Here is a 12279-nt window from a genome sequence, read left to right on the forward strand (position 1 = left end):
ACCTCACCTGAATGACTCTGTGGTGGTTTTGGAGTCTTCTCTACCTGTTGCGGGTGAGCTGGTCAGTGGGGCAGCCGGGCAAGTGCTTTGTCTGCAGGTGTCCCCTCCCTGCTGTTGCAGGGTGCCGTGGCCCCGCTGCTCAGCCTGCAGGGCCCAGGAGCGGGCTGCAGCGCCCTGCCCCAGCCACCTTCCCGGGGCAGGGACCTGGCCTGGACCCGGCAGCACATCGGGGTGCTCCTGCAGAGAGCCCTAAAAGCTCAGAGGAGCTCTCCCAGCTGACGAGGAGCCTGTGTGCTGGTCCCAGCGCTGCTGGCTGGGTGCTGCTGGCTGGGTCCTGCCGGCAGGCACAGCTCCCTGCCCTCCCAACACAGCTCCGTGAGCAGGGAGCTGGGGGTGCCGGTCGTGGGATGCCCGCTGAGGGCTGCCCAGGGCAGCCGGAGGGGAGGGCGGCAGGGGAGAGAGGAGGGGGGAGGAAGGAGCCAGAGGAGGCACGGGGAGAGGGGAGATGAAACTGCCCCGAGAGCAGCATTAAATTTAATGAGGAAGCAGCGTTCTATTAAACCTCAAGTAGTCGGGGGAAAAAAGCCTACCTAGCAGCGCTGGAATTTCTTTGGGAAGTTGAGTTACTGTCGGAAATAATCTCCTGTTGTGCTGATGATTAAAGAGGCGCTTTATCCCAGGCGAGGTGGCCATCGCTCTCCTCTCGCCGTGCAAATCCGGGCTCAGGTGGCTGATCGCTATTGATGTGTCCTGATTTTTGTGCTTACCAGGCATGTTTTTTTGGTGAAGAAGTTGCCCGTGGAAAGCGATTCCTAGCGTTTTGCTCCAGATTGTGTCTGCCCGTGTACAAAGCCTCCGAGCGCGGCGGTACATGGCGTGACTTGGTATTTAGCCGTTAACTCTCCTGAAAGTGAATAATGATGAAAATTACTATTTTCAGCCCTGAACGCCGAGTAAGCTGCTGCTGACAAGGGGCCCCCTGCGACCTGCAGTTTCTCTGGGCCCGGCTGTAGCCGGGGGGGCGGTTGTACCCCCAGCCGTGGTGGATGCGGCCCCCACTGGACCCCCCCCTCCAGAATTGGGGACAGGGGCAGGGACCCCGCAGCTCAATGGTGCGCTGCTGTGCTTCAGCCACTGCCCAGAGCAGGGTTTTGTGTGCGCAGCTGGGCTTGGGTTAAGAAAAATAGGGAAAAGGAGGAAAAAATAGGAAAAGGGGAAAAAATAGGGATAAGGGGAGTGGAAGGAAAATGAAAAAATAGGAAAAAGGAGGGAAAATAGGGGGAGAAAAAGGGAGAAGAGGAGAAAATAGGAAAAAGGGGAAAAAAAAATAGGAAAAAGAGGAGGAAAAACCCCGCACCCCCCCGGCGGAGGGAGGCTTTTAACCCGGAGGGGAGGGGCCGGGGGGGGGCTCCGGGTGCCTGCCCGCTGCCCCCAGCCGGCGGGGCCGGCTCTGCGGCGGCTCGGGGGGAGCCCCCCCGCCCGTCGCCGACCCCCCCGCCCCCTGCCCGCCTCCCGGCCGCTCCCCGCGCCTCCTCCCGCCGCCACTCCGGCGGCTCCTCCGAGCAGCGCCGCGGCTCCGGCTGCCGGGGCCGCCGGTGCGGGGGATGCGGGGCGGGCGGCGGCGGCTCGGCGGCCCCGGGGGGGGCAGGTGAAGCCCGCGGAAGGATGCCCGGCGTCGCCGCGATCCTCCTCCTGCTGCAGCTCCTGCCCAAGGCGGAAGGACAGGGCTTCGCAGGTGAGGGGCCCGGGGTCGTCTTCTTCGCCCCCCCACCTCCCGAATTCCCGCAGGGGGAGCTCGCCCGGAGCGCCCCCCCCCCCCAGCCGGCAGGGAGCTCGGGTCGGCCCTGGGCAGCCTCGGGGCGAGCTCCCCTGCCCCGTGCTGGGAGCTGCCCGGGGTCGCGGCGGCGTTCGGGGGGGCGGCAGCTCGGGAAGTTGTGTCTGTGCCTGTCCGGGGGGCTGTCTGTACGGGGGCAGCATCTCCCCTGCTCCTGGCCCCCCCCAGCGCTTCCAGTCCGGTTTTACGGGAGCCTGGCGAGGGTGAGCAGCCGCTGCCTTCCTCCTCCTCCTCCTCCTCCTCCTCGTCGGGCAGCGGGCTTCGCCTCTCCCCAAGTTCCCCGACGGCTCCTTCCCTGCCTCCCGCAGCCCCGGGAACTTTCTGCGGGAGCTGCTCGGGCTGGCCCCGGCCCGGCCCCGGGCTGGAGGAGCGGGGCCCCCCCCGGCTCCTGCGGGCACACCTCGCGTTGCTGGGGGGCGCCAGGTGCCAGGTTTGTCCCCCCCGTGCCATTTCGTGGGGAAAAGCAGCGATCCGCCTGGTTTTGGGCTTCCCTTGGTTCTTGTAATATGGAATTTTCTCCCTGGTTTTTCGTTCTGTTAGAAACTAGTTGTCGTGTCCTGCTCCTCAGACTCGCTGTATTTAGGTTTCCAAGTTTTGGTCAAAACCTTTCCTGTCTGTGTATTTAATGGAAATCAGCCCTCCCTGTGCCATGTTGCTTGGTAGCGAGCAGTCTCCGTGCTCGAGGCTCGCTTCCCTGCCTGCAGCACGCCGGAGCCCACTTCATCTCAAGCAGCGATGGATCGTGCTTAGGACTCGGGGAGCTCCGATGACTTTGTCTCGCTGCTTTGGAAGAGAACTGGCGCGCAGAGCAGCAGATGCTGAGCATGTAGCCAGCTCTGTGCATACCTTCAAATATCTCCAGCGCGGTCTGGCCAAAAAAGTTTGGTGTTGGGGGGCCGGCTGGGCACAGGACCCCCCCCGGTCAGCGGAGGGGCCGCCGTAATCGGTCAGCACGGGTTGGGAAACCACAGCCCTGCGTGTGCTGCTGGGCAGCCGCACGGGTCCGCTGATTTATTAGGGAGGCTGGGAAGTCTAACCTAGTTAAATAGCTTCTTCACTGAGTAAGCAATACGTGGAGCTATTCTTCTTCCTCTTCCAACTGCATTTTTGTCTCTTCGACGCTTGCCATATCAGTTGAGATTAGATCCTTGGCTTTTGATAAATCACTTAGCCAGATGCTTGGGAAAAAGGCTGATCTGTGAAAATGGTAAACTTTTTAGGGGGCAGAAACAATTTGAGGGAAACTAATATAATATGAGCTAAACACATGGGAACTTAAACACCTGGCAAATCCCTATTTTCAGAAGGCCGTTAAATGTTTTCCATCACCAGTTCAGCGGCAATAGTGACCGTGAGATTTCGTAATCGTTAATATTACCTTCTGCCTCCTATTTCAGTGCACTTTTTTACCATTCAAAACAAGGGCAGCTTATTTTAATCTTTCTGAGCTGCTCGTGTGAATGAAGCTAAATGGAACTTTCCTCCTCTTAGGCTGTGAGTCTGGCGTTAAGTGTAGCGGTCCCTACTCTGTCCATAGAGTCGTGAGTTTTGCAGTTTAAAAAAAAAAAAAGCTGCTCAGATGCGCTTTGTCTCCTAAATTTCGGTGAAGTTTGTCGGGTCCCCAGCAGGGAAGCCACCGGCGCGTCCCCGCATCGTCCATCGGGTGGTGCTGTCTCCATAAGATTAGGATGCAGATGCTTCCACTCTCCTGGGTGTTTTTTTCCTCCCAAAGCCTAATCCGTTTGTTCAGCAGCCTTTTGTCGAACATCCCGAAAAACCGTTGTGCAAGAAGTTGGCCGTTCTCTAAATTTATTTTCTTACCTGGCAGCTGGGTTAACAAGTAGCAAAGCCACGAGTCGAGGCAAAATAGCATTAAATTCCTGCCTGACTCGCACGGTTTCTTCTTCGTGTTACCCACGACATATGAAACCAGAAATATTCCAAAGCTACAGCAGCCTGCTGATGGCTTCTTGCTTGGAGTATCTAGTTTCATACCGAGGAAGCTGGTTCACATTTATTTCCTTATGTAATGTCGCTTTTGCTCTATTTATAACTTTTCCCCAGCAATTGCTCTCAGTTGCACGTGGGCTCTGTATGTATTTATAAGTAGAGGCATGCTTTTAATTCTAAACTTTTTGTTAGCTTTAGGGTCAGGTGCTGATTTAATTCCTCTGCTGCTCCTCAGAATAAATAGAAGTAGCACCAGATAATTCTAGTAACTGCGGATTCCTTAAGATCACAGAAATAAAGGCACTTGGCTTAGGGGGAAATGCTGTTTGCTGCCAGCACGTGTGCGGCATTTCTCCCACGGAGTACATGGAATATTCTTGCAGTTGCTGGGCACTTTGCTCCAGTCTCTTGTGTTTTCCATGCCAGAGAGTGGAGAAACAAGACTCAAGTCATTCCCAGCTGCAAAAGACATTGGGGGAAAGTAGGACGGGGGGTTTACGCTGGGACTGTTCACCTGAGCACCAGACAGCTTGGACACTTGGTTTTCTTCTGATGTCAGTGTTGATTTTAATTTTCTTTCCTTTTTCCTACTGCTTGTTTTGCTGTGGGAGAGCTCCGGGATGCTTGGGCGTGCGGCCGGCCGCCTGCAGGCTGCTGCACCTTGTGAGGCTGGGGCAGTTAGTTCGTTATGCACGGTTTGGCAGGGAAGAGGGGAGATGAATTTTTTCTTTTGAGGAAAATTAATTCATTTCCTATGAGTTCATTTGGTCGTGGATTTTTGCTGTTGGTAAATTGGCAGTGAAAAATGGATCTTTGAGTAAGCTCCTGCGTGTGGCAATTGTTAACAATGCAGCCATTTAACTCAATAATCACTTTTTGCTCCCTCTGGGGAACTGTTAGCACTACGATTCAACTTTATTTTTCATTCCTGGCTGCCTCGATTTGTTTTCTAACAATTATTATTAAGAAGGTGATGTTGTGAAACGGCCTGTTTCTTCAGCGGCTGCAAAAGGTCACGGAGCGCAAAGGCATTCGTGAGGCTGAGTTGCAATTCCCTTACAAACAGAGCTCTTATTTACCACCCACCCTCCTGAAGGCCCCTCAGCTCTGCTTGTTTAATTGTACTTTTTCAGAGTCTCTAATTCTCTCTGTGCAGGCCCACGTGCTCCAGCTTTCAGCAATATTAAGGGAACGGCTCGGGATACTTTCTCTAGAACATAATACTATTTTTTTAGAAGGCACCGCCATCTGTTACCATGGAAACCTGTATAGTGGTAAAGATGTAGGTCTGAGGCTTCGTGAACCTCAAAAAAAATAGGAACAAGGGTTGTTTCTTACGGGAACAACTACTCTTGTATATAAAATCCAGTTAAGTGGAGAAAAAAATACTGATCTGTTCAGCATTGCACTGACAGTCCTTGTGAACAGCGTTCAGCGTAGGATTCCTGTGCTGCTGAGTCTCTCTGTGTTGGTTTTCTTCAAGCTTGTTATTTATCATAATAGTTGTTATGCGGCTGGTAACTTCCATTATAATTTTATAAATGAGGTACACTGATATGTATTGGCAGGCATTGTTCTGTGCCTCAATGGGAAGTGCTGAGCGTAAAATGGAGAGGTGTGCAACGTTAGCACCCGAGTTCAAATATTTTGGCAATGAGCAAATCTGAGGCTGACTTAAGAGAAACCTCCTAAAAAAAGAGCAGAGATGTCTGAAATGCAGCTACCAAAATGTGGTGGAGGTGTATGTGGGTTTGCTTGCTCCTGTGAGCAATAGGAATACCAGTACTCCCCTGTTTTGCTGTAGAAATCCTGAAGCTTATCTGGCATTCATAAAAACTCATGGTATTTGGGCGAAGAGCAGCAGGACTGTGTCTGTGTATAAAGCACACCTCCTTTAAAGAGATTTCTTAATTTATTACGGAAACTGCTTCAGTGTGTTTCCCCAGTGTCTTGTAATGTACAGCTGCAATGTGCTGAAGCTTAAAAACGTGCTTGTAGGTGCGTTGATGGACGAGGCTCTCCTCACAGAGGATTTACGGAACAGCAGTGCCCAGAGGTCGCCTGCTGTTACGGACCCGCTGGGGCTGTAGCCCGGGCTCCTCGGGGTACTGGAGCACTCCGCTTCCACCAAGAGCAGCTCCTGGATTGATGCTTCCTGCTTCTGCGGTGTCGTTTCTGGGAAGATGTTGGTGTGCTTGGCTTTTATGGCGTTTCTGAACATTTTATGGAGCAGTATTATTTGCCTCATTTAAGCCACAGTATTTGGACAGGAGTCACTTGTCTCTGGTGGCACTCACGTTTCCCAGTTCTCTTATTTTTCTACTGCTGGTGCGCTCCCTGTTTGCTGTCTGGCACTGCTTGGATATCACTCCATTTAGATACTTTTTTTTTTTAAAAAACCTTATGTTATGACCTGTGACCTCCATGGCCCTGTGTTGCCTCTTACTTCTGGATGTCACTTGCTCAGTTGTGGCATCCATACGGGCTTTGTACTGCCTGTTCCTCTCCCTCTGCACACCGCTAACAACACAGTGAGCAATTGCTTCTGGTGTTCGTTACTGCATGCAAGCCCTAAAGATCATATATCTTCATGGTAGGAGGGATGATTACTGTGTCTTAATCAGACTATACATCACTTAATCAGGCCCACTTGTTTTTTAATATCTGGTAAATACCTTCTATCCATCACCGTGGTCCAGAGATGTCGGATGCTCTGCAGGCTGGCTGGCAGGGCATGGCATGCTCCAGGAGAGGCAGCGTGGTCAGCCAGTTACAGGAAAGAAGGACCTCCGGAGATGATGACTGTAAGTGTTGCTTAAAGCCCTGGTTAATTAAAGACGACATAATTCCGGGGAGCGTAAGCTACCTGTGAACAAGCCCCAGTCAAAGGGGCAGCAAGAAACCCCAGGAAGAGTGTGCTCAGTGCTTGGCCTCCTCTGGCTTTCTCGTTTTCTGTTAACTGGCCCTTGTCAGTCGCTCCAAGGGCAGCTGCTGGATTTCCTCCTTTCTCCAGACAGACCTCGGGGACTCAAGGTGTGGGGATTCAGGCGGGCTCGGGGAACTGTGCCGCTGCTTGGAGCGGTGCAGCTCGTGCAGTTCCTGCCCAAGCTGCTTGTGAGTTCTGGGCGGGCGGGACCTGGCTCTTGTTTCCTGAATCTTGAGTTGATCTCTCAGAAAGGCAGTGGGGTTTGACAGCTGATGATGATGTGTGGGCACCGAGCAGTGCTGCAGCCTGAGCAGCCTCCAGTTACGTGAACATCTTTATTCAGTCTTTATTCTGCTGTGCCGCCTATGGTGTGCTAGAAGCGCTCGGCGTCCTATATCGCAGCTCGTGGTTAGCTGAAATGTCTCCACATCCTACGTAACAAAACGAGTGGAGTTTACCATGGGCTTTTTTCATGTATGGCCTTGTCATTATCTTGGCTTTGATCCCAAGGGGCGACTTTGGATTGCAGGGAAGCAGCCCTGGGCTGCGAGTTGGTGACTGTGCCCGTACAGCTCTGTGCTAGGCAAGCAACAGCCGAGTTCTGCTCATCTCGTCCTCTGTGGCACTGTGCAGAGCAGCATTGCCACTTGAACCAGCGTTCATCTCTTATGTGGGCATCACCCCTTCTCAAATGGGAAGAAAATGCTATTACCTGCTTGAGCAGGAGTAGGCCTTTGCACTGTACTGGGTCTGTTCTTCTTGAAACGTGCTTTTGGTGACTTGCTGAAGCCAGCCCTGTTCCTGGAGGGACCCGTGGCTGTGCGGCTTCGTTCCCTGAGTATCAACTCAAAGGTCAGCTCCTCAGGGACAGAGGCAGCAGCTTTGCAAATGGAAAGAAAGGCCTGAGTAGGCAAGTACAGTGGCTGTGTGCGTAGTACTTTCAGGCTCCTCTTCTTTTAAATGAGAAAGCACCAAGCTGAGGATTGTATCTGTGCTGTGCAGCTCTCTTTAAGACAGTGATGACGGCTGATGGTACGAGTGTCTGGTGAAAGAGCACGGGGCTGTCACTGCCCAGTAGAAGAATGGCTGAAAGCTGGGGGGAAGAAGGGGATCGATGGAATGTGCCTGCTATAGGTGAGGCTCTATAGGAGTATTTACTGGAATCGCAGCAGTACTTGTTGGGTAAGCAGAAGAGTACTTCTGTCAGCAAGATGGGAAGGTGCTGTACTTGATGGTTCACCTCTCCAGAACGGGTATTTTCTGTCAGCATGTCCCTGCCTTGGTGCCAGCAGCCTAAATCTCATTCAGTATTTCTAGGTGTAAATTAAATACCCTAACAGAAGCAGTTGGTGATGAAACTGAAGTGTTACCTATTTCCACCACAGTCAGTTGTTTCTTGTGGAAATATGCCATGTCTTGGTATTTTTTTTAAATTTGTGGATGGAAGTTATATCTTCAAAAATGAAGTTTTTGTTCCTGAGAACTAAACAGCACCTGTATAAACCTGGCTGGGCTTATTCCCGATGCTGTCTGTGCGAGTTGCTCCGTTTCCAGGAGGTGTATGTGCCTGCCTTTCTGGCTGGCAGGAAGACCTGCGTGCTTTGGATGCTCAGGAGCCTGGTGGCACCTTGAGAGGTGGCTGTCAGCTTGTACCCCCAGTGAGCATCTTTAATAGACAGTCCTTTTTTTCCTTCTCTTTACTGTTTTAAACCTAATTTGGTTGCTTTATTGTGTAACAACTCTGAAATAGCTGAAGAGCCACCTGTGTTAAATGCTTCAGAGGCACAAATGCCTCGTTTTTGTACCCTGAAGAAGGCTTTCATCTCTAAGTTGTAAAAGAACAGAAGAAATAGGAGCAGTGAGGGTGGTGGCAGCTGAGATGTTGACATGTTTGGGGCAGGGGGATGCTCCGAGGAAGTGATGGAAGTGCTGTGTGGTGGGGCTATGGCAGTGGGAAGAAGAAGGGACAAAGCATGGAAAAAAATGGGAAAGGTAAGGGGAGACTGATGGACGGGACAGGGGAAAGCAGACAGGAGCTACAGGTCACAAGTTGGCTGCTGTTCCTGATGCTTGTAGGTCCAGGGCATGTCTGTCCTGGAAAGGAGAAGGCAGGGGTGATGGCAGTAAGTTTGTCAGCTAAAATTATCTCTAGAGAGCTTGTTGCTGTGAATATTGGCCCTTTGGCCAAAACATGGGCTGCAGTGCCTGGCTTCTGTTGTCCTTCCTCAGCTGCGCTGTGGTGTTTTATCAAACTGGTTGAGCTTCTCTTCACAAACCAAAAATATTTGCTGATGCAAATATCTTTAATTTACTAACAACCAATTCCACGTTTGCTTAGGAAAGTGTGAATTTCACTGTTACATTTGCCAGTCACTGACACTTGAAGAGCCTAAAACACGACAGGAGCAAGCTTTCCCTGGTGTTACCCTTCTTCAACTGATGCTTCAGAGATCTTCCTGTGAATGCTCCTGTGTTTGTGGTAGGGTCACACGCTGCTTATTTCAGTAATGAGAAAGGATAAGCATGTAAAAGGCAAAGGCTGACATTTGTTTTCTAAAACTTACCTGCTGCTGCCTGTACCCCAGCAGCTATGTCCAGGTACCTCCCTGCCCAGCTATGACGTGCAGCAGCCAAACCGAGGTGAACTTCTGGGAGGCATCGCTCCCATCAGCAGGCTGAAGGCAGCTGCATGTTCCTTGCTGCTGTTTCCTTCCAAAAAATGCCAACAACCAAACCAACTAAGCCCTGACTTTTTTTTTGAAAATTGATTGAAGGAAAAGAGCTGTTCTGAAATGAGCAGTTCTGCTGTTCTTGAGGTTCAAACATTCCAGCATGAGTGTGTGTGGGGGGACAGTCTGTATCGTCTAGTGCAAAATAACAGGTTTCATAAGTTTTGTAGGAAGCCTCATGTATACTTTTTAAAGGAATTTTTGCTATGAAAATAATGGTCGAAGCAATGTTCCAGCTTCCCAATTAAATTGCCTCCCTTATAAATAGGGTCTCCTAGAGAAACAGTGTGTGTATATATATTTATATGATTTAAAAATGGGAGATGGTTTATATACTAACAGATATCAGCACGTGGTAGCAATAATCAGAGAAGCGGAAAGCTTCGAAATAAACAAATGCTGTCTCTGTTGGCACAGGGATAACCCTGGAGACTGCCAAGGCCAGAGCCTGCAAAAATAAGAAAGTATAATTAATTGTCCTTAAATGAACTTGCAGAGCAAAAGTAACCCTTTTAAAATAGTCTCTACTTCTCATCGTTTTAATAATAAAAACTTCTGGCACATGGGAAAGCTTTGTTCTCTAATATGCTTATTTACATTTCTTTGTGTGTTTAGTGTAAAGTATTAACATACTGAGTATAGCTGCATCGGACATCTGTTTTAATCTTGCACTTTGATGCTCATCTATCAATAGTACTAAGTAATTTTTGAAAATGCTTGAAAAGTAATGCTTTGGAACCAAGTCTTGGCGGTGGCTGAAGGTCACTCAGCAGCTAGCCACATTAAATCACTCCCTGCTTTCTTTTTTAAGAGACTGTCTTCATTCCAGTGGTTCCTATGTCTGTATCTATGTAAGTGCTCTAGCTCCTGCGGTAAGAAAATAAATCCTTTTCCTTCACCCCCTAAGAAGATCCTCCTGATCGTTTATTGATAACCATGTTAAATACACACAAGCTTTTTGACAGGGCTCAGTTTCCCTGTGTCCCTTCATATCTTCCCTGTGGTTACTGGCTTCAGGGTGCCTTGCAGGTGTTTGGGACCTGAAGCGCATGAAATGGAACAGATGTGCCGCCAAGAGAGGTGATGCAAGTTCAGAGCCTATCCTGCTGGCCTGGTGTGATTCCTTTTAACATTTAACGTCTCTTGAGAGTGCAGATGAACACTTGAGCAATTCGGTGTATAGCAGCATACCTGTAACATGGTAGGCATAGGATAGGTGATGGTGGGAAGATTACTCGTCAGGATCAGGCTTTGAGTATAATCTTCGTTAAAGGTCAGGAAAAACTGAGAAGTAGTTCCTTTGTAAGCTTTTCTTAGTGATGGTAAACTTTAAAACTGTGAAGAGTGGAGGGTTAACATCAGGTTGCAGTTAATCACAGGCAAGAATTTAGCCCCAACCTTGGGAAGTTGCGATTTTGCAAAATCACAGTATAGATCTGGCATAAATGTATACAAAACTAATTTGAGTTGGATGGGAAAAATATGGGAGTGCTGCTGAGAGTTTGAGAGGACTTATGGGTGATGGTATATTTGAGTGTGAGCATGACTTCTTTTAGAAGAAGCGAGTACGCTTTTCAAACTGCATGCGCAGCAAGTGAAATGTTCTGCCTTGACTAAATGCTTGGGGATTTTCCTTTCCTGCCTGGAATATTCCCTGGTATTAATCTTATTCCTGAGAGTGACAAAGTATTGAGAGGACCTAGAAGTGACCAGCAGTTTCTTCCCTTTTGAGCAAACGTATACAATGTTTAAATATATTTATCTTTTGGACCTGCAACTGAGAATTGAGCTGTGAAAGGGAGAGCACCTCGGAGGGAAGGAGGAGGAATTATTTAATGTGCACCAAGGGTAATAGAATAAGATTGAAACAAGAGCATAATTTACTTTGAGCATTAGGAAAATCTTTTCACATATCCATGCGGCTGTAGAATTGTATCCCAAAGGAGATGGTGGAAACCCTGTTGCCTGAGTCGTTTTAATTGAGACAGGACAAAATAATTGACTGTCTTCTGCAGAGAAAAAGTAATGCACTCCTTGAGAAAAAAATTGATTAATCCTCTGCAGGCTTTTTTCTCCCAATGTCTAACTTATAAAGCTATTGAAGAGGGAAAGGTAGAGGAGCTATCCTAAGGAAAAAGAGCATGTCATATTAAGCATATAAGAAGTGTAAGTGATGTTAACACCAATGCTTCCCAATTGTTTTCAATTCATCTGATTAAATATCTGCTGAGGCCAGTAAGTTTCTGACAGCGCTGGACTTTGGGTCAGGATCACAACTTGTGGGAACTCAGAGTTCCCAAATGATTCTGGGTAAATTGTTCAAAGCACAGTTTTGGTAGGTGGCTGCTGCCTGTCATCCCAGTGGGGCCTGATTTTAGAAACAGGCTTTAATATCTGAAGGGCTTAAGAAGACATAAGATAGTTGCAGCTGAAATCAGCGGTGCTGTTTCCCATATGTGGCGATGTTGCAGGTCGAGGATTCTGCATAGCCCTGGGTGCTTCAAATGAGGAATATGGAATTAATGGGAATCTTCCCTTAATCCCCAAATCACTAAAGCAGGGAGCAGTGGGAGATTGTGCTACAGGGCTGTGTAGTGAGTGTTTGTGAATGTTTGTGAGGGAATAGAAATTCTATAGCTGTAGAGAAATTCAAGAGGAAATTGATAATTACCTCTGTAGAGATCAGTTTGCGTAGTGTGCAGTAAATAACGCATGGGGCCACGCAGCTAACAATAAGAATAAAACAAAATATTGAATAGCTGCTCATTCAGTAAGTACCATCCATCTTTTGCACAGAACATCAAAAGGTCCCATGGCAGAAAAGAGTATGTGACCAGGTA

The 12279-nt window shown here is 49.2% G+C and overlaps 1 protein-coding gene across 15 annotated transcripts in view; it reads left to right on the forward strand.

Moving 5' to 3' along the window:
* Window positions 1-12279, forward strand: part of PTPRT (protein tyrosine phosphatase receptor type T) — a 571615-nt gene that overhangs the window by 117174 nt on the left and 442162 nt on the right. Inside the window, exon 1 of one of the 15 annotated variants that reach the window (XM_066978456.1) lies at window positions 1537-1735. The exons of the other annotated variants lie outside the window; for them this stretch is intronic. Coding sequence (XP_066834557.1) covers window positions 1666-1735 — 70 coding nt within the window. The 5' untranslated portion in view covers window positions 1537-1665. Of the gene's footprint in view, window positions 1-1536; window positions 1736-12279 lie in introns of those variants that run through there. 15 annotated transcript variants of the gene reach the window in all.

Source organism: Anser cygnoides, chromosome 16 (assembly GCF_040182565.1).
Source record: "Anser cygnoides isolate HZ-2024a breed goose chromosome 16, Taihu_goose_T2T_genome, whole genome shotgun sequence".
In the NCBI taxonomy this organism is placed as follows: domain Eukaryota; kingdom Metazoa; phylum Chordata; class Aves; order Anseriformes; family Anatidae; genus Anser; species Anser cygnoides.